Genomic DNA, 22,122 nt, shown 5'->3' with positions numbered 1-22,122 from the left:
ATCATCAAATAAATCTGATATTCCAAGTATATCCTTTAGAGTTGCAGTATTCAGTTTTAATGTTATGTCTGGCCTATGTGTAGGCTTAGTCAATTCATTATTCTGGGTTTTCATGTCATTAATGATTGATACCCTCCCAGGTTCCCTCACTGTAATTTTATGGCCAAGAGTAATTGTAACCGATTTGCTTTTAATATATCTTAGAATACTTTTTAGGCAAATAAAATCCAAGCTAATGGTTTCTCTAGGGGTAAATTCCATCTCAAAAAGATCGTATTTTAAATTTTGGATGGTTTTCTTATAAATAACATCCGAAAACTTATAAACTAGCTCTGTATATTCCTTATTCTGGAAGATAGCTAACTCCTTCATACTTTTCCTATAAAAAGTAACCGTTGGAATACCTATAATTATATTTAATGAGTTGTAACTGTTGAAAAATGAATCCTCGAAGCTTATTGTCGTAAAGTGGCTATTGTCAGGAGTAATCAACTGGATGGATAATGAAGAGGTTGTATCAAACAAAATATACTCTGCCTTTGTCGTACGGATAAATCTATCCAGTTTTATTGCATGTTCAAGTGACAAAACGGCATTCATAGGGGAAAGAAAAGTATTCTTTATTGATTGATTGAATGGAAATGAAATAAATCGTAAATGGTTAGCAGCTCGAAAACTAGGCTGTTTTTTACGGTATCATAGAGCGTGTTTTTGACATTTTATGCCCTTAACGATATTTCTCACTTAATAAATCAACCGAAATATTGCATATGGCTTTTAATAACATCTATCAGTTTGATATTACCATTGTACACATACAACAATATACTATAATAATCAAAAATGGCTATATTAGTGTCCTATGATATAGATGTTATAACCATCTTTTAATAGATAATTTTCTCAAGCACTCAAGCTTTGATTTCATGTTTTATAGTATTTTCCAATTATTTTATCAAGCCATTTTACCCATGAAACTTTACCATATTTTGTACAGCCAATTGCTACTACTTACATCAGCATTTATAGTACTTTCAACTATTAAAAACAATCATTTCTATTGTCTTTTGCACCAAATGATTTCCTACACGAACGTGCATATTTCCGACGAAAAAAGTATCCTGTTATATCTCTTTTCACTCTCTACCTTCGTAATTTTCGTTTTGAACTTTACTGGATCAAAAAAATCAAAACAGAGCTTTTTGGAGAATATATTTGTTCTGTATGTCAATTGGATATCAGCATATATTTTTAAGGCCGACTTCAAAATTATTTTCAACCTTTTTGGCTTGGCATTTATTTGTATTTTATCTCAGTTACTATTTTCTAAATTGAAGCTAATCAAAATCACTGCGTATTTAGTATTTTGTATAAGCAATCTCTTTATCTTTGCATTCACATTCGTTTCCAAGGCTGAAATGTACTATGATTTACTGGATATATACACAAAGAAAGTGACCAATAAATATATACTCTGAGAGAATCTTCTGATATTTAAGAATATGCTGTATTTCATTTCTACCTTAATACTCAATCATTACTATCTCATAAATCGATATCAGCATGACAGAGGTTTTTAAACAAGAGTTGAATAATAAAAAAATATTTAAAAGAAGACTCTTCGACCGGGAATCGAACCCGAATCTCCAGCGTGACAAGCTGATATGCTGACCGTTACACCATCAAAGACAGGGATAAAACACATTCAATATTTGACATCAGATGCATACATATTTGAACGATCGAATTTATTTAAAAACAATTCTGCAAGAATATCTAGTTTGAAATATGATCATTTGTTTATCAATATAATAATACTCTAAATATGAATAAAATTGTTTTAAGACATATCCCAGTTTAAACCAGTTGTGTTGAATGAATAATACAAGCTATCAATTAAAAAACACCTGCACTCTTTTGGGATTGTTCCAACAATACAATATATATTTTGGAGAAAAGATGGTTGTTACTGTAAAAATTTGACAAAACATATGCGATAGAACAATACAACATAAAACAAATAAACTACTCGATGGGTTAAATCAAACGTTTTTAATACTCATACCATATGGATTGATTATTTATTTGCCAGATTCTGACTTGCGAAGAATCTCTTTGTCTGGAAGCTTGAAAATAGTGAAGTTCCAATTGTCGAAATAATTTTTAATCCGATCATTAGAATCGCTTTCTTAATAATCCCACTATAAATATCCACGGGCACCTTTTCATCCTGGAACTCAACCTCTTGGATCACCATATTCTTCTTAGCATAGTCAAGTATTCCCTTTATCAGATTTTCGGCCTTACTCACTTCTACATCATTTACAGACACAATGGCTGGTCTATTTTCTTCTCCTTGGTAAATCTTATAATCCACACCAAACTTTTTATATTTATAGATTCCTGGCCCATCGATTGTTATCAAAAAAGTGTACTGACCCTTCATGCTAGCCATGAAGAAGAAGTCATTCTTCGACCCTCTTTTCTTGTCATCATGAATTGGCTGGGATTGAAAACTAGAATCCTCATGAAAAACCCTTAGACGAGTAGTCAAGGTGCTATCAGTAATTTTATTCAAAGACCTAGATGTAACCTCAAATAGTTCCACAACAACATAATGTACTGTGTTTGGTTGAGCAGTTGTGAATGCATTTACCGAATGCCCATTACTACTATCAACTATTTCGACTAAAGCATTCATGCACGACAGAAAGATTAAAACAAAAGTAGAAAGCATAGGGCTAAAAAATAAAAATAAAGAATTGTTGGAAAAATCACTTGGGCATATTCAATAAACAGTCAAAACCAAGCAGTACATGCCTATTGAGTATTGCCCGATTAAACAACAAACTTTTTTAGTAGCAGACTTATGCATCGTAGCAGTATATCCAATACTTGATGAACAAATCATCTTTTTAAAGTACTGTTCAATCAATTTCACATAGGTTTAAACAAAACCAATAGATTCCTTTTTTTAAATATAAAGACATGTCTTATTACTTCCTAAATAGGTAAACTAAGTGGATTAATTAATTCATTGAACAAAATTCTTTTGGCATGGTATGATTCAGATTATTTCTTACCAAGATTAATAACTTTGAATCCTATTCTACTTTTTCTACTACTATTGTTGTATGTAGTTGTGTTTTGATGGATTTCATCTTGTTTGCTCTCAAATTTAGGAAATTCCAGGTCTTTTTTGTATTTTTTAACAAACTCATTGTCCTTTTTCAAAATTAATTCCAAAACTCTTAAAATATCATCTTGATTAACCAATTCCTGCAGTTCCTGTACAAGCATTAGTTCCGATGAGTAGTTGGATAAGGCACTCCCTTTTCTACTATTGTATTCCCTGATGCAGTGATCGATTTCTCCATAGAATTCCTTGGAAATATTCTGTAACCGTCTCAACCGGGTGAATTCTAGTTGGGATCTATCCAAATAGCTTGGAATATTAATTTGATTGCTTACCTTATTCGTAACTTTTCCAAATGTTGGGAATTCCTTATCAAAATCATTATTCATTGTATCTTTTGTATTACTTATCATTCTATTATTATTAGCTTCCTTTATTTTTAATTTGTTCATAATTCCATGTAATGAAGACTTCTTACTTTCTGCTCTGAATATTTCTCTTTGGTCAACAGTAAGATCCATTGCCTTAGGATATGCCCCCTTAGGAGTATCCTCCAGCAATGACACACCATTTGTATTTCTCTTGTGTAATAGTATATCATCTCTATCTTTCTTATGCACTGTCTTATAATGTACCACCAATTCACTTACATGTGCAAAGGCAAAAATGTGGTTTGCCCTGCATTTTGTCTCTTCACAGCAAAAATGTTCTATTTGATAATGCTTCTCCAGTTCTGCATAGTCTTGGAAATATTGATTGGTTTTATCGAGGATTTGACAAATAGAACAAACTTGGTGGAATTCGATACAGTGCACTTTTATACCGGTGAAATCAAAGAAATATAAATCACAGAACTTACAATAGAAATGGTCTACTTTTTTATGATTAATCAGACTCTTTATTACTGTGTTTGTGGCAGACATATTATAATGTATAAGCTCGTCTGGAAAAAACCGATTACTATTTATGCAAATATTACATATAAGTATTTTGTGTGCTGATTTATAATGCAAGGACAACAGGCTATAACTTGTTTTGGTAATCTCTTTAATACCTCTGTATTCACATTTTGTGCATTTAACCTCAAACAATCTATTAGCCTCTGCCCTGACATTTTCAGATTCATAGCACACTAGATCATCTAAAGGAAGATGGGGTGTTGAAGCTAGAAGCAAGGGCATCGTGCTGGAGCTATTGTTGTCTCTCTCCCTATCTCCTTTCTTTACTTCAATATTCTTTTTGCTTTTAATTGCTATCGGCTCTTCATTTTTAATAGCAATCTTATGCTCATAACTTGATCTATCATTACCACACCTGTAGACCATTATTTTAGGCTTTCCCTCCTCCTTACATTGACTACAAGCATTATCACCATAAAATACAAGCATCTTGGCTGCACAACGTACACAAACATTGTGTCCACACGGAAATCTTGCCATAAGAGAATAGTTTGTCGAAGAAGTTGTATACTCATTAAAACAGATTGCGCAGTTCATGGACAAGGGATTCTCAGCAAAAATTTCTAAATTCAAAAGTTAGTTGGGCTGAAAATTTTGATGATAGAGTAGTTCAGTATTTTATTTAGGACAACAATACTAAATATTCTTGTTAATTGATAATTATTGGTATAGAAGTGTGGATTTGAGATGCAATCAATCAAAAATACCTCAAAAACGATGATGACAGGATTCGAACCTGCGAAGGAAACTCCTAACAGTTTTCTAGACTATCGCCATAACCACTCGGCCACATCATCATGGGAGTGCCAATGTAGATGCATATGATCCTAACTATTTTTGCTTGACAAAGCAGCTTAATTCAATAACTTTATATTCATTGATCCAAAGCATTTCAAAGAATCCAACTATCCTATTCCATATTTCCTTCAAAATCTTGACATTGCCTCAGCCCCATTTATGTACACTTTAGGAATTGAAGCAAGTGCTAACAAATTGGGTGTTGGCGTTACAAAAGATTCTCAAATTCTTTCAAACCTACGAAAGACATTTGTGCCACCAATTGGCCAAGGAATGATTCCAATTGATGCTGCAGAGCATCATAAATCACACATATTTGATCTAATCAGTGAATCTTTAGCTGCTGCAGGAATTGAGATGAGTGATATAGATTTATTTGCATATACAAAAGGTCCAGGGATGCACCAATTACTTACTGTAGCATGTACAGTGATACGAACACTCGGTTTATTGTATAACAAACCCATCATTCCTGTAAACCACTGTATTGCACATATAGAGATGGGTAGGTTGGTTACAGGAGCTAAGAACCCAGTAATACTATATGCAAGTGGGGGTAATACACAGATTATTGCATATTCTGGCACTGTAGAAAAACAGATTTGTAGAGATGCCAATGCATGTGTAGAGGAAATTAGTGATTTAAATATATCTGAGAATGCACTCAAAAAAGACATTCCAGACAGACAAAATCGGAATAACGAACCTTCGAGACAGAATATTTATTCTAAAACCAGTAACAGATATAAAATATTCGGTGAGACCCTGGATGTTGCTGTTGGAAATTGTTTGGATAAGCTGGCCAGAGAATTGTCCTTGGATAACTATCCATCTCCTGGATTATCCATAGAAAGAGCTGCTAGAGGCGGAACAAAATATATCCCACTGCCCTACACCATAAAAGGGATGGATATGTCATTTAGTGGAATTTTGTCATTTTTGAAAAACATTAAGGGCAAGTATACTCCGGAGGACATATGCTATTCAGCCCAGGAAACCATATTTAGTATTTTGGTGGAGGGTACAGAAAGATGCCTTTCATTTGTGCAATCTGACGAGGTTATGATTGTTGGAGGGGTTGGTTGCAACTTAAGATTGCAGGAGATGATGAAGAGTATGGTTGAGCAGAGAGGGGGTATTCTCTATGCCATGGACGAACGATTCTGCATTGATAATGGAGCAATGATTGCATATACAGGATATCTAATGTATAATAGTGGATACAGATCGGAATTGAATGGATGTGATGTTACTCAAAGGTATAGAACAGATACTGTTGAGGTGACTTGGCGTTAAATAAAGTTGGTTGGATTAGGTTACTGGGCTACTACTGTTAAATTTCTTGTTTTCAATGTATCTATTGATGGGCTTATTATGTTGGTTAATGAACTCAGTTTGCATCTATGATTTAAGTCGAAGATATCTTGTAACAAGTAGATTTTACAGGATTTGATTCCTGGGTACTTTATATTCTAGTTCTTTTCAGTCACATTAGCCAATTATATTGAGATGCGTAAATGTAACATATTCATTTGGTTTTTTAATATATCTCCCCCCTCGGAATAAAACAGTGTTAATTTGTTGAAGTAGTAAATGCTGTATGTTAGTCTAACAGTTCAACAAATCAATTGAACAAGCTCATACACAAACTTAGTTTCTTAACCAGTAATTATCCCTCCTACCTGTCAAATATTTGATCATACTAAAATAGGAAAACATAAGAATTCCCGTGAATAGCTCAAGTTTATTTAGTAATATATAAAGTTCATCCTATCTATTTGCATACAAACCCAGAATTGATAAACAGGCTTCTTTGATAATTGTATCAAATCCCACAGAATTTCCATCGTCATCGATTGAATGGATTAATCTGCCATCATTTGCTACAATAACCCTTTTGCCAGATGTAAAATCAAACACAAATACATTGTTTGTCATCACAAACAGCAATCCCCCATTTACACGCTTTATCTTTGCAATAAAATTTTGTGAGGTATATTCTGGTAAGTCTAATTTCCTAAAATTTAGAGTTGTAAAATTCTCTATAAAATATTTAATGTTATTAAAATGTGTCATAAAGCTAGATGGAACACTATGAACTGGAAAATCGTCGTAAATAAATATCTTTTTTCCATTGTTGTTTTGAATCTGAATAATTCTGAAGAATGTTTTTGTTAAGAACACATTCACCATGTTTTGATAATATATTCCACAGATGCCTGATTTCAAAATATACCCAACCCCTTTAAAGATATCGATTGGAAAACTGTAGATTACATGATCATCAGTAATCTGGTCGATTGTGTAATAATTGTTCCTAATGTTTGAATAAATACGCTTGGCCAGTGATTCTCTTGGCTGAACAAACCTGTGCAGCTGTAGCTGCTTTAGATCTGGTCTATCTTCTGGATTCGAAATTAGTATCTTTGAGATGAAATCCTTGCTATCTTCGGAAATCGTACAGCTTTCTGGGAAAATATATTTGTTCTCTTCGATTCTCTTATATATCTCCGAAACACTGCTTTGCTGGAATGGAGGTGTTCCAATCAGTAAAGTGTATGTGATTACACCTAATGACCAAACATCGGCAGAGTATGAATGGCCAGTGACCTTACCAAACAAAATCTCTGGTGCAATATAGTTTGGTGTGCCACAAACTGTCTTTCTCTTTTGTCCATCCTCAATAATGGCTGACAGTCCAAAATCCCCAATTTTAATGTCCAATTTCTCATCTAGAAACAGATTTCCCAACTTCAAATCCCTGTGAACAACATTCTTTATTTCGTGGAGATACTCAAGTGCTTTAATAATCTGTAAAATGAATTTCTGCGTAAATTTTTCGGATATCTTGGTGTTTTTCTTTAGCAATTCATCCATTGCTCCCTTTTCACAGAGCTCCAAAACCATGAAAACATGTGTCTCAGTTCTAAAGCTGTTGTACATTTTTACAATATTTGGATGGTCTAGTGATCTGTGTATTTCTATCTCTGTTTCTAGCTTTTGCCTTATCTTCTCAGACTGTAGAGAGTCTTTGCGGATAATTTTCAGTGCCAAGCTGTTTCCATGTGCAGTTTCCACATAAAAGCACTGTGCATATGCACCTCGTCCAAGTAATTTTTTGAGAGTATATACTGTAGCCATTTTATTGTCAACGATTTTCGTGCCTAGTGGAAAATATGGTTCACCCTTTGTAGACATTTCAGGGAACAAATTTTTGGAATTAAAAGTACTGGAAGCATGAAACTTGTAAATTTTTGCGGACTATAAAGTTTATAGAACTAAATTGACCTATTGATGTTTTGAAGATTGGGTAATTTCTATGGCCGTTTCAAAGACAAATATAGTCCTACAAAACAGTTTTTAGTCCATTGGTAGGGGTAAATTGGTATCAGGAGTCGTTGAGGATAGAATCCATAGATATTGTAAAGACTAAAAATATCTTAGAGAGCAAGACTGTATAATAACACTATAGCAAAAAGTTAATTCTGCACTAAAATGATGGGAATTTTTCTCCTGAGCCGACAATAGCTTTTAAGTGATTTTGTACCCTTCAGATTGATGCTTCTACCAAAAGACTATTTTCTGAATATGATTTGTCGTGTTAGGCCTATCGAACCAGATTTAAAGGCCGTTGCAAAGTACATTCGACTTTTCAAGGAGGAATCCTCCACAATCTTAGATGGCATAAATTTTGTCTTTCAACACTCATCAATTCATCATAGATTAACACTGTTTTACATAATCAATGAGGTTTTGCAAACTGAGAATGCTCCTTCTGGAGATGACTTAAAAGAAAGATTAAGGAAATTTATTGACATCAATTTTGAAGCTCAAGAGAAAAGATCCGTTGAGTTACAATTTTTAGTAAATAAGTTCGAAGGATTGAGGAGGTTATGGATTGAGAAGAAGCTAATAATCCCTAATAAATGATGTTTTGAAGATTTAAGTGCATTTATTATGGATGTCATGAATCACATTTCTGGCAATTCTTTGTAAAATATTTTAATTAGATTCCATTCTTGTATTATTTTCAAATCAGTGGTTGATGCGAAAACTAAATTAAGTTCTATGGATTGGTATCATGATTGCATATTAAACACCTTTTTATTCAACATACAATGTTTTATTTTTCACATTTTCTGATTGCTATAATGACTCCTTTTTACTAACAAATAATATTTATTTTGAAAATTTTTATTTTAAAAAAAAATTTCCATTTAGGGGTTTATGGCTCAACAAAAGCAACAAAAAGTTTTAAGGATATTCAAATATTCATTTTACTTCGGATTTGTAGCCTTTATTGGTCATTTTGTACTGAAGTTGTACATGGGATACTCAGCCCTTGACTTTAAATACTCTCCCATTTATTATGTTGCATGGAGGGATCTAGAGGATGCTGATCTTGGAACAGGATGCTTTATACCAATGAAAAAGAAGATTGACACACCTGGAGGGAAAGCAGTGGATAGATACTTGAATCTCGTTCAGCCAAATGAACCAAAGATGAACAGTTCTCTTTACCAGGACTTCCGTCCCGATGTTTTTCTGTACGGAAAGGTAGATCAGTACAAGCTATTCAAAAATGATGATGAGATTTCCTTGGAAAAGGTATTTTTAGAAGCCCGTCGTGACTTTATGTCTGTAATGATTCCACCGGAAAGTTACAAGATTGTAGGAAAGGACGAACCAATCCAGCGTACCAAATACGTGGTTGTTGACGAGGATATTAAGTTTGAAAATGCAAAGCAGTTTAATTCTGTCGATAAACAGGCCATTGTTCAGTGGCTTGATGATAACAAGGACACCAATCCATGGATTAATCAGTTTAATAAGTTCATTTCTGGTGTATATTCCCATCCTGACAACTATAAGATTTCGTTTGAAAACAATGAGATTTCATTTTCCGAGGATTTTGAAGCAGCCATTAATGAAATAATTATTTCTTATAACAAGTCAGCAGAAATAAAAGAATCAGGTCTAGATATGGACGATATTAAAGATTGGATACAAACAATCGCATTCTGCAAGCCAAAAGGACGTGGACTTCATGCTTTAAGCAGAGTATACTATCTCTTCCTTTATCTTCACTCTGCTGTCACATGCGAAGATTTCAAAACTAAGAGTATGGAAAAAAAACTGAGCGAGATTGATGAGATCAAGGAAAGTAGTTCATCAGATAGTGACAAGGAAGCTAAAATAAAGCGAGTTACCAAGGGAATGAATTCGCTCAGAACCACCTACATCAATCAGGCATTTACTTACTTAGTGGCTGGATTATTTAAAGGAGATGAATCTATTAAGTTCCCTTATGATTCACTCAAGGATCCTAGAGGATTCTTTGCTAAAATTTATTCAATTCCTTCATTATCGATAAACAAGGAGAAACTTGAAACTATAGAAAAGGTTATCGAAGCGGTAAGGAGTGCAAACGTGCAGTTGTCTGAATCTAATAAGCTTCAATAAATTTATTTTAGAATATGCTTTACCATTAATCTTTAACCTGGTTTATATACATATTCTTAAAAGGGATATATTTTTATACATATTCATGTATTATCGAATCCATGAATGAGAACTATAATATGGCTTAAACGATTGTTATGAGCATCAAAACATAACTCGTTACTCTATTATGGTTGCTAACGGTTTTATACTTTACTTACATTTTGCCATCTTCCTCCTTTGCCGCCCTTTAATACTTTTTAGTTGTTATTACCCCCAAATGAGTTTTTTATGCTGTGAAGATTCTACAAAGCATGTTATATATTTAATTGGAAGCTTTCGACACAAGAAGGAGTTCTTAAAAGCCACTTTTGGGATTGATGTGGTAGACAAAAGCTATGCTGAATACCCTGCCACCTTTAACAGCGATAAGCTTGTGTTTAGAGTTTGTTCGGAGGAGACGGTGTCTGAAAGCATAAGAGCTATGCAGATTGAGCTATCTTCGGCAATAATATATCTTAGTTCTGAAGACAAGGATGTATCATTTGACAAGCCCACCTTATTTATTCTAATGAATGGACAGACAGCACAGAAGGATGATGATTTATTTATACCTGTTTCCGCCAATGAGGATTTCCATGACTCTAAGGCTGCGTTGAAAAGATTGATTGATATGATGAGAGAATAAATTTCTCGAAATTATTTTTTGTTTATTAAATCAAATTTTATAACTGCTGGTATTTTTGCCTTAATTATTATCTTGTACAATAACAAGAATATTACTGGTTTTAATACATACCATTATTCAATTGGAAAGGAAATTCAAGACTACCCTTTTAGTAAAACTATGAAATTTAGAATATCTGTTTGAGTAATTCATAAAGGGGCGTATATACTTTCAAAGACACCTATTAAACCTGGTAAGAAACATCATTTATTCAGTGTATAACAATTCTATATCCTTCTTTAGCAACCTTATCTTTTCAATCAAAACATTTACTGCTCTTTTTACAATTTCAGTTGGATCTTCTGCCAGTGTTTCAACTGTGAAACAGAACCATCCATCTTCCCTGGATAGAATCACTTTGTCCTTAAATTTATCGTGTCTAAGAACTTCTCGGCTCATGGACTCTATTCTGGGATTAATTACAACAGCCTCATTGCTTTGAATTTCTATTACACCAGGTGAGAATAATTTTTGGAGTTCAATTGCATCCGAACCCATAATTCTCTCTTTCAAAACAATTCTTGGCATTATCTTGTATGTACATAATGATACAGGGCTCCATTTAGCATGGACACGTCCTATCCCAACACTAGTTGTCATTTCGATATGAATTTTGTGTTTGGGTGCTAGTTTGCATATTAGGACTCCAGACTTTATATTGATAGGGGCGGACTCATTTACAATACTATCGCTCGTAACATTAATGATTTTATCTGTATCATTTTGAACTTTAAGGATAAAATTTTGATCAAATTCTTCCACTCCGTGACAATTTGCAGAAATTGGAATCAGGCCAATTCTCTGAGCCAAATACTCGTCTGGAAAAATTGTAGAGTTTTCATAGATGCTTAGGTCGTGAAATGCGTATGTGGGTGTTTCGGAAGTAAGAATTCTTCGGATAGCATTAGCAATGGAAGGATGACAGTTGATGAGATCAAACTCGATGGTGTTTTCGTTCTTAGAAATGACTTTTATATTGAGACTGTTTATAAAATGCTCAAAAGAAACTTTGTCATCAAAAATATCCTTTGCAATTCGATCATTTTTGAGCAAAAGCATTTGTGGAGTAAAATTTTCAGGAAAATATAAAAAATCACAAGTTGAATTGCAAAATATATTCAGTGACTTCCTTGAAAAGCAAATTAATATCCATGATTTAAATATAATTCCCAAGATTTTTATTGGGAAAGCTTTAATTGCTGTTTGAATTTAGTTTTTAAAAACTTTGGGTTGAGTCCATAAAAATGGAGCATATTTCCATTTCCTCAATTTTGATAGACAAGCTCAAATTCGTTTCAAAATATTCAAGGCGTGTACAAATAACACAAGATGCCATAAAATCGGCATTTATTCATATACTGTTGCCAGATTTATCCACCTGTACTTTCTGCTGCTATGTATCCTCATTATTGGAGATGCTAGAACATACAGACACTTTTGAAGTTAGTGAGTCCTGTAAAAAGATTACTTACTCTTACATGGAAACAATTCACAATAGCACTGCTATGACCACTAAAGAATTTGATATATTTAGTGATGACTTTTCCCTTGCCTTAACCAGTGCTATTCTATCAATCAGCATTGATCGATTGGAAATACTCACAGACGGCAATATTGAAATGGAGTACTTTGATGGCAAACTCTATCTGCGTAGTAAAGGATACATAAACACTTGCAGTTGTGTGCCTGTAGGTTACATAGATGGATTAAGCCATTATAAAGTCAAAGTCTCTGGGAAAAAACTCAGAATTTCCGAAGATTTGTCTGATGGAGTTGTAATCGCATTTTGTGAAAATTATCTAATTATAAATAAATTCGAAGGAGTAGTAACTACTGCAGTTATCGTCAACATTCGTATTTAGATACATCAATAAATGTTTTTACACGATATTGTTGTGTAATTATTATGGCACAAAAAGAACTAATTTCCTAGCTGGAGTGGCAATTATCTTTGTTGAACATCATGCTGAATTTTATATATAACTTTGAAAAGAGATACTCTAATAGAAGCATACCTTGATTAGGTTATTGACAGTGGATATTACAGTATAATTAAAAATATTATAGTACTGTCGGTCTATATTGAATGTTTTTTACAAAAACTTCATTATTCGTCTTATCAAACGAAGGTTCAGATGAGAATCACCAGATATCATCCCAATTATTTCACCCCTTATGATGAATTTTGAAACCACAACAGCCCTTTTCAATTCGCAGATGGGAGATAATTTCAATCCTCAGAACAATGCATCTACCAATTCAAAGTACACAATTCCATTGCTTAGTGGTATTGTCGACTCAAGTATTCCCGATAGGTTACATTTACTTTCTGCCTTTTCCCACAATACACTTACTTTTCCCTCGGCCAGCGCATTGATTTTTGACAGATATTTCTATATAACCTTTTACAACAATTCCAATGTTCTTGCATGTAATAATCTCCATACAACAATTTTTGTACCGCGCAATGTAGAAAATATTCTTGTTTCTGGCTCCTTCATCTATACACAAGAAATTAAGGCAGCTACAAATGTCTCATTAAATCAGAATGCGACTAACTATAGATGCAATAATGCCAACAGTAGTACTCCAGAAGCGCATCGGTTAGATGCACTTTCAAAAAATTCTTCGTGTTTAATATTTTACAGTAGAGATCTCTCTGCCTTCAGATTTTTGGCAGAAGGCATTTTGCTGGGAAGTATTAGAGAATATGTATTTTATTCCACTCCCTCAAATGAGGCAATTAAGTGTTGTTTGGTCACCTCCAAAGATGTTCAACGATGGACTGTTAGCTTTTTTACAGACAAAGGAAAAATAAGATATTCTTCAAAAGCTGGAGACAGTCAAGTTGAGTTCCATAATATCTATGAACAAGAACTCCCACACTATTTATTACATAATTCTGTGACCAACAGCCCAATTCCCAAGCGTTCAAAACCCAACTTACTACATCAAATAGTAGAGAAAAATACTATTGACCAGGAATACAACTCAGAAGAAAGAATTTCTAAACTTTTTGTGGTTTATTTCTCGTTTCTAGTAGTAGCGATCGAAAATATTCTTTTGTTTGTTGATTTTGAAGGTTCAACTGATGTTCAATATGTATTCCCTATATCAGTTTCTAAAATAAAAGTTGATGGAGACCTGTTGGAGTTGACTACTGAAGATGGTAAAGTAAATTACTTTAAAGGAAACACTAGATTTGGTAGACAGAATATCGAATCTGTTATTGAGGAAAACGACATGAGAAAATATAATAGTAGTGATGCTAAGCTGGATAATTCAGCTGAATATCCAGTCGATAAGTTTATTAGCACCTCATATATTAAAGAGCCAGATATAGACTCTAGAAAAACAATGCTGAACTTGGCAGTTTCTGAATTGAATAACATCCTTAATGAACTACCTTCTATGATCCCACCACACATCGATGACTTAGAAAATATCAGAAATAAAATGCAACATTTCTGGGGATTATGTAGAATTAGTGGGATAACTTCTACTTCCAGTCGAGCTGAAAATGTATCTGAATGCATGGAGAATAATGATGGAATGCAATTCATTTTGGGAGCTAGTGAGTGGGATATTTCCACTGAAAGAGGCAATTACTCTATTCGGGTACTGGGTAGATTATTTGGGCAAAATCTTCGGGGAGTAAAAAGCACGGAAAAGGAAATTAAGGAACTTTTGAAAGAGTATCTACAGGGTGGAAATGTATTCATTCTATTTGTTTTATGTGCTGCTGGAGTCAATAGAATAAACTATAGTGCTTTTTCTGGAAATAGAATATTACAACCTATGGAGATCATTGCTTTTGGATTTCTAAATTACAATTCCGGAAATTGCGTTGTTCAAAACGAACTGATACGTACCCTGAAATTTAAAGAATATACACCTCAAAGTTGTATTGATGATCAAGCCACTGATTCTTTTTGCAGCAATATCAACAAAATTGGCATTGTTCTTACTGCTATTTCAATTTTTCTTATTAGTGATAGGCGAATGTTAGTCACCGGTGTGAATTCATTCTCTGAACTAATAATAAATGGTGGAACTGCTAGCGTGTTTCATGAACAGAAGAGGTTTGGTAAGATTGGATCAACTAATCTGTCTAACTCAAGAATGTTTTTTCGAAGTGACTATTGTTCAGATGAAGAGATATTTTACAGCGAGCTCTTTAAGCTTTTGAGCCACAGTGATGAGGACGATGATTTAGTTTTAAGTGATATTTTGGACCAAATTTCCATAAAAGATTTGTTAGCAAGTGATATGGGAGAAACAATATCCTTCACGAATAAGCATCTGCATATGGAACTAATTGATCAGGGTGATAAATTGTCTTTGAATCCCATAATTGGTAGTAAAAATCTTTTGACTGTCCCAAAATCCCTGAATAGAGCACACATTAGACTTGCCGCGAAAATTTTTTATTTGGGCCTGAATCATGTAAAAAAAATAGATTGTTGCGCTGTTAATGGTTTAGATTTGATCTCTGATGAGACCCAGCTGTCAATTTTTGATAAACTATACAAAATATCTTTAGATTTGGAGGAAATGTCCCTAAAAGATAATAAGTGGAGAATTCCATTTGATTATTCCCTAATTTCATTAACTGTAATGGTAACAAACAGCAAACTGGACATGGAGTATGCTTGCAGTAGGATAGTGGACCTGTTGCGCATTTTACGGCGCCAAGTTCTTAAGATAAAATTATTGGGAAATATCATGAAGTTTGATGAATTTGATCAAACCATTTTTGATTTTACTACCTTGTATCATTACGGGTTTGACAGTATGAATTTCTACAAAATATGCATAGGATTGATTACGAGTGAGTTTACTATTATAAATAGTCACAGTAACCCTCCCACACTTAATCAGAATGCAACCTCTGACAAAACCTGGAAAAAGGTTTGTGAAACTTCTTCACGTCTGAAAGTTTATATTATAACGTTCTTCTTTACAAACAATCAAATTGCACAATTTTATGAAATCGATATTTTTAGGTTAATAATAGGTAAAATAGTAAAGACAGCTTGAATCCCCTTTAAAAGACCTATAACTCGTTTCCGACACTGTTAATAAACCTCCAATTGAAGTCAATATTGGTTTTAGCCTAATAACTAATTAAGAATCGTTCAAGTTGTCAGTATATATTAGTACTATTGTTCTTTGACACTAACGGAGGTCGAGGAACATTATTGTTCAGATGTTGAATGCATTATTAAGTTTACTATTTTTTGGAAACTCCGTAAAATCAAGGAGAGAGTTTGAAATATAAATTCTATATATCATCAAAGTGATTTATTGATAATGATTTTGAAGTAATAAAATACAGTGGTTACAATATATTCATGATAAATCTTATTAACCAAATTAAAATGTATGATTTTAGGTTGTCGCAAAAATACTCAGGTGTATTGGTATTAAGGCCATTCCTATGTTGAGCTTAGCGATTATAATAAAAATTCTCTATTTCATCCCCATTCATATATCATGGAGTATTTTGGAAATTTTATAAGGAAAAATTCATCATTCGAGATTTTTTCTAATCCTACGGTTGCCTTGGCTTTTTTAAAACTTGCAGATGAAAAAACAACAGAAATTCTTTTCGATTTTTTAGTTAAAACATTTCATTTTTCCCATTTTGCAGATATCTTGGACAGGAATGAGAGACGATCAATAGGGATAAAAAACAGAGATTTTGATGGTAAAGCCTGGACTAGTAATGATCAAAAGCCATATGCGAAGTGTTTTGCAGATCTACTTACTCTAAAAATTGTGATTAGAGAAGGAGACACTGTAAAAATGAGTGAAGTTTTTAGAAAGGCATTGCTTTCAGGATTTGCATACAGTAAGTTCATGGAGAACAAATTCATTGAAATCCCAGCACCTTTAAATCTTTACAACATGAAAATACCTAAGACCAATGATCGGTTTGATTTATACAAATCTTCCAGTGAGAAATTTGAAAATCTTTTAAAATCAATAGTTTCGTTTAATCTATTTTCAGATTGTAAGTCAGGCTCCATTTTTGAGGTAAATCTATTCACCTCTCTTGTTGATCAAAGAGGAAAGATAACTAACAGAGGGTTTGAGTTTTTATTGAAAAGCAAGAGAGAGCAGATATGGGTTGTCCTGATGAGCTCTCTAGAATATTTCTCAGAAAGCAGAGTTCAAGAAAAAGAGTTATTTACTGATCTGATGGAATTAGTAATCAAAAGGGAATGTAAGATGAAAAAACTATCAGAACCCATCAATAATGAGCCTGAGGACATATCAAATGAACATAAGAGAACTAAAACAACAAAGTGTTCTGTATCACGTTCCATGGAGAGTGAAAAAGATCATTTTGGAGGAGAGACCAACTTATTCTATAAAACATCTGGAGAGTACAACAAAAAATGGCTGAATTTTTTGGACTCTATAGGCCTTATCAATATTTTGCCACATTCTGGAGGCTTACTCATGTTTTACTTAAATCTGAACAGTATCTTCCAATCAGAAAACAATAACGAGCATTTTTTAATTTTGGAAACTAATTTCAAAATATATGCATATACTACAAAGTCGTATCAAATTAGCATTTTGAGGCTGTTTAGTAAGATAGTCCATGTATTGCCCAATCTAATCAAAGCCCAGTTTGATGAAGATGCTTTCTTAGGCTCTTTAGCCATGGGAATTACAGTAGATCAGATTATTCAGTTTTTAAGATCGCACTCAGCACATTTACACAAAAGTATAATCAATCAGCTCACGATTTGGAATAATAAGCAGCACAGAACGACTATAAAAAAGGGAGTTCTTTACTCTGGATTTCTTCATCAAAGTCAGTTTTTGTCTACAGTAGCATTTTCCGACAGGCTCGGAGGGTTCATTTATAAGAATGAGCATGCCAGATTGCTGTTTGTTACTGAGGAGTGCAATGAACATGTTAAGAGATATGTTAAAGAGAATTGTGATTTATAGCGATTAAACTAAGTAAACACCGCAGAATCAATTAGTTAAAAATAGTTTGATTATAGCTGTTCCTTTATTCTAAATGCAATCTCGCAACCAGAGCCGGCTACTACAACAGCTTCTGGAAGTTCAATATATTCCTTTACAACAAAATATTTTTTGTTTTTAATCACTTCCCCACAATTTCCCAAAATATCGTCATCGGCAATTAAATAATCGAATTCAAATTCATTTGTATAATTTTTAACTGTAAAAAACTCTCCATTGTATATCACAGATATGTCATTGGCCTTTTCGACTGTAATGTTCATGTTTTTGGCTTGTTCATAGCATTTTTGATTAAAATCTTCCTTTCCATCCGTGTAAACACCCGGAACATATGTGCAAGAATACCAGTCACTATCATTGGATAATCGAAATATATATGGTGGAATATTTGCAGTTTTCAAATAAATTGCACAAACATAGGTTGCAGGAGAGTCTCCGATGATTGCAATTCTGGCAGTCATTTTAGGATAGAAATGTTGGAAAAATTTTGATTTAAAAATGCTGTTTGTAAAGAATTTTCAGTCTACTATATTGCAATTAAAAATAGCCTCCGCAGTTGGAATCTGTAATGAGTCATGAAGTAAATTAAAATTTTCTTGGCTTACACTATTTATTATTCTATACTCATAATAAATGAAGTCTCTGATTATGGGCCCACTGTATTTTAAATATTTGTTTATTCTGCAGCTTTTTGGGAGGAATTTAAGTTTTTTGCAAATCATTTTCTTGTTTTTACACGTCAAATTTATAATTAATTTAATTTTTTTAACCTTTGTATGTACGTTGATCAGAGGAAAACAAGGTTGAGATTTTATGAGAAGATCTTACAGATGGAAAATGATGAATTTTTCCGCAAGAATGATTCGACTTCAAAAATGGATATTGATTTTATATTAAACGGGCGAAAAGGTAAGATAAACCAAACAGTAGAAGATATAAAAATCATGCCAATGGAAACTTTCAACAATTATGGCCAAACAAGTTGTAGAGAGAATACTAAAAACAAAATCGCGAGTTCACAGTTCAAAAACTATACTACACAAAATATAGAAGTCCCTGATATTGAAAATCACAAATACTCCCCACTGATTCAGCATTCACAATTTCAAAACGATATTTCGCAATATTATTCCGACCAAAATTACATGGACTGTGAAGTTGAAATGAAGCCTACTTGTTTCAACAACTTCAGAAAAGGTGATTTATGGGAATCATATAAAAATCAAACCCAAGAATCTTACGATGGTGGTTTTAAAGAATCAAACACCACCAAATATAGAAGTGCAAATACAGTTCATTCAATGGATGGAAACTATTGTAATAGCCAGGATAATGGATATTGTTCAGAAAAGGATGTTGGATATAGCTCCTTGGCAAATAAGATTCAAACCAATTCACAAGTGAATAATGAGATAAATAAAGAACTTGAAGAGATATTTTCCACATCATCGGCTAGTGCTATGAAACAGAATGCTCAGTTGCCATGCCATTCTAATGTAAACTTACGAAATACCATTCAAACCTCAGAACCAGCAACCCTTGATCAAGGACTTTTCAGTAGTGATCTATATAGCAGTGTAAAGGATCATATGCTTAGTAAGGATAGAAATCAAGATATCAACGCCCACCGACTTACTAACTCCCATGCTATTGATATAAATAATCCACTATGTCAAAAGCCTTATCCGAATGGAGGATTTCAACCATTTGCACTTGATAGTTTGAATATATCCAATGATGGTTCTAATATATGCGATTCTCGGTTGGATTACCAAAATAAACAGAGGTTGGACAAGAAACCATCAAATAGAACCCATCCAAAGATATTTAAAAAACATCAGAAAATTATGCCTTGGGTGACCGATTCAAAAACATTCCAGTTTCTAACTGATGTGCAAAAAAATAGTTTAGACCAGGAATTTGAGCGTAGAGGTCTTAAGTATACCAAGGAAAATGTCAAAATGATGGCCAAGCATTTGAAAATCCCAATAAAGCGTGCTCTTGTATATGTATTTAACAAGGTAGAATGTATGAAGCATGTGGAAAATGACCCCATGTTCCGTTTCTGTGTTAAATTAGTTGATGTGATGGCCAGGATTGATAATTTGGAAAAAGAAATTGAAATATCCAGAACTAAAGAAGGATTTCGAAAAAAGTAATAAAGGTTAATAGATTGTAATGGGCTTTTGTTGTTTTATAGTATAGTCAGATGTTTATTAATTCTTGCAAATAGTTGGCTGACCATAGATGTTGTTTGATTGAACCTAAATCTAGTAATGCATAAGGAGGTAGTGTCATTAAAATCTGCTGAATGCTATTGGACTTAATTCTTAGATTGTGAGTGTTAAATTTTTCACCCTTGAATGTCTCAACTAGCAATGGAAAATGGTTCAATAAAAAAAGGAAATGATACTAATGGAATAATGGAAAATCAAGCCACAATCAATATTGGTACGATTGGGCATGTGGCACACGGAAAGTCTACTATTGTAAAGTCCATTAGTGGGACCAATACAATCAGATACAAGTCAGAGTTGGAAAGGAACATTACCATAAAGCTTGGATATGCTAATGCAAAGATATTTGAATGCCAATGTGATAGGCCACAAAGGTATTCCACAATAAAGGGACAATGCCAAAGTTGTCATGTGGAGAAAACATTAATTAGGCATGTTAGTTTTGTAGATTGTCCGGGACATGATGTTCTTATGGCCACTATGCTGAATGGCACAGCTATTATGGATGCAGCCTTACTTTTAATTGCAGCCAATGAGCCGTGTCCACAATCTCAAACTACAGAGCATCTCTTTGCAGTAAATATAATGGGATTGGACAAAATCATTGTTGTCCAGAATAAAATAGATTTAATTACAAAAGAACAGAGTTATGAACAGTATAAACAAATTAAAGATTTTTTGCAAACTGCTAAGATTACAGCACCTATTGTTCCGGTGAGTGGTCAACTAAACGTCAATATAGATGCAATCCTGGACTATATCGTTAATTATTTGGAGGTTCCGAAAAGAGATCCAAATGAAGCTCCCAAAATGATCATAATTCGATCTTTTGATACAAACAAACCCGGAATTCCATATAAGTCTCTTTCTGGTGGAATCATAGGCGGATCAATAATTTCTGGAACCATCAAGAAAGGTGATATTATTGAGATTAGGCCAGGGATTTTTACTAAAACCACGAATGGATTCAAATGTAAACCGTTCATTACAAAGGTTGAGAGTTTGTATGCTGAAAAGACTCCTCTGGAGTGTGCTGTTCCTGGAGGTCTAATTGGGGTTGGAACTAATTTAGATCCCAATTTTTGCCGTTCCGATAAATTGATTGGGATGGTTATGGGACACAAGGATAGTTTACCGTCCATTTATTATCGAATTAGGTTGAATTACGAGCTGTTTGAGAAAACAGCGACTACCAGTCGCCAAAGAATTACACCCGATGAAAAAATTTTACTAAATATCTCAAGTAGTACTACCGGATGTAAAATTCTCGAAATTGATGAGAAAACAGGCTATTTTGAGCTTCTGAAGCCTTGTTGTGTAAGCATTGGGGAAAGAGTCTCCATTTCTAGAAAAGTTAAAAATAACTGGAGACTTATAGGGCACGGCACACTGGCAGGTGGTGAAACTTGTGAGGTTGAATATGATCAATAAACTTTTTAATTTCAAAATACCTGTAACTTCAATCTTAGTTTTTAAATATCAGAATTGACTTTGCAAAACAAGCTATTTCCAGTATATGTTCATAATTAAGGAATATTAGTAAAATAGCACACTGAATCTTCAGAGAAAAATTTATTAATACAATTTAAATATCTAGCATGACTAAATCGGTGGCCCTATCGTATTTTACTATTTTCATCATCTGTAGATTATAGATAATAACAAGGACGCTTGGCCTAGTCAAGTTCATACTTTCACATACATCCTCAATTTCAACCTGCTTTTCGTTGATTATCTTTGACAAGATCTTTGCTTTTATGATATCTTCTGCAAAATTGTCTTTGCTGCTATTATCTACAGTTGTCTGCAGATGCT

The 22,122-nt window shown here is 33.5% G+C and overlaps 2 protein-coding genes, 2 non-coding genes and 1 pseudogene across 4 annotated transcripts; 2 read left to right on the top strand and 3 right to left on the bottom strand.

The window, feature by feature from the left end:
- Positions 1-1,617: 1,617 nt before the first annotated feature.
- TRNAD-GUC (transfer RNA aspartic acid (anticodon GUC)) lies at positions 1,618-1,689 on the bottom strand. The gene has a single exon. It is a non-coding gene; the product is annotated as a tRNA-Asp (tRNA).
- A 3,121-nt stretch (positions 1,690-4,810) lies between these two features.
- TRNAS-AGA (transfer RNA serine (anticodon AGA)) lies at positions 4,811-4,892 on the bottom strand. The gene has a single exon. It is a non-coding gene; the product is annotated as a tRNA-Ser (tRNA).
- A 160-nt stretch (positions 4,893-5,052) lies between these two features.
- Positions 5,053-6,189, top strand: LOC147075412 (uncharacterized; annotated as a pseudogene).
- Positions 6,190-6,571: 382 nt separating this feature from the next.
- LOC147075411 (uncharacterized) lies at positions 6,572-8,034 on the bottom strand. The gene is made up of 2 exons (XM_085942482.1): positions 7,262-8,034; positions 6,572-6,575 (listed from the first exon to the last, which is right to left on the bottom strand). The coding sequence occupies exons 1-2, from the start codon at positions 8,032-8,034 to the stop codon at positions 6,572-6,574; spliced, it is 777 nt and encodes a 258-aa protein (XP_085798608.1).
- A 12,459-nt stretch (positions 8,035-20,493) lies between these two features.
- Positions 20,494-21,738, top strand: LOC147075410 (uncharacterized). The gene has a single exon (XM_085942481.1). The coding sequence runs from the start codon at positions 20,494-20,496 to the stop codon at positions 21,736-21,738; it is 1,245 nt and encodes a 414-aa protein (XP_085798607.1).
- Positions 21,739-22,122: the final 384 nt, after the last annotated feature.

The sequence above is a fragment of the Rhyacophila brunnea genome, unplaced genomic scaffold, assembly GCF_057557595.1.
Source record: "Rhyacophila brunnea isolate RB1 unplaced genomic scaffold, BYU_Rbru_1.0 scaffold_145, whole genome shotgun sequence".
NCBI classification, from domain to species: Eukaryota; Metazoa; Arthropoda; class Insecta; order Trichoptera; family Rhyacophilidae; genus Rhyacophila; species Rhyacophila brunnea.
This window is presented reverse-complemented; position numbering and strand designations above follow the sequence as displayed.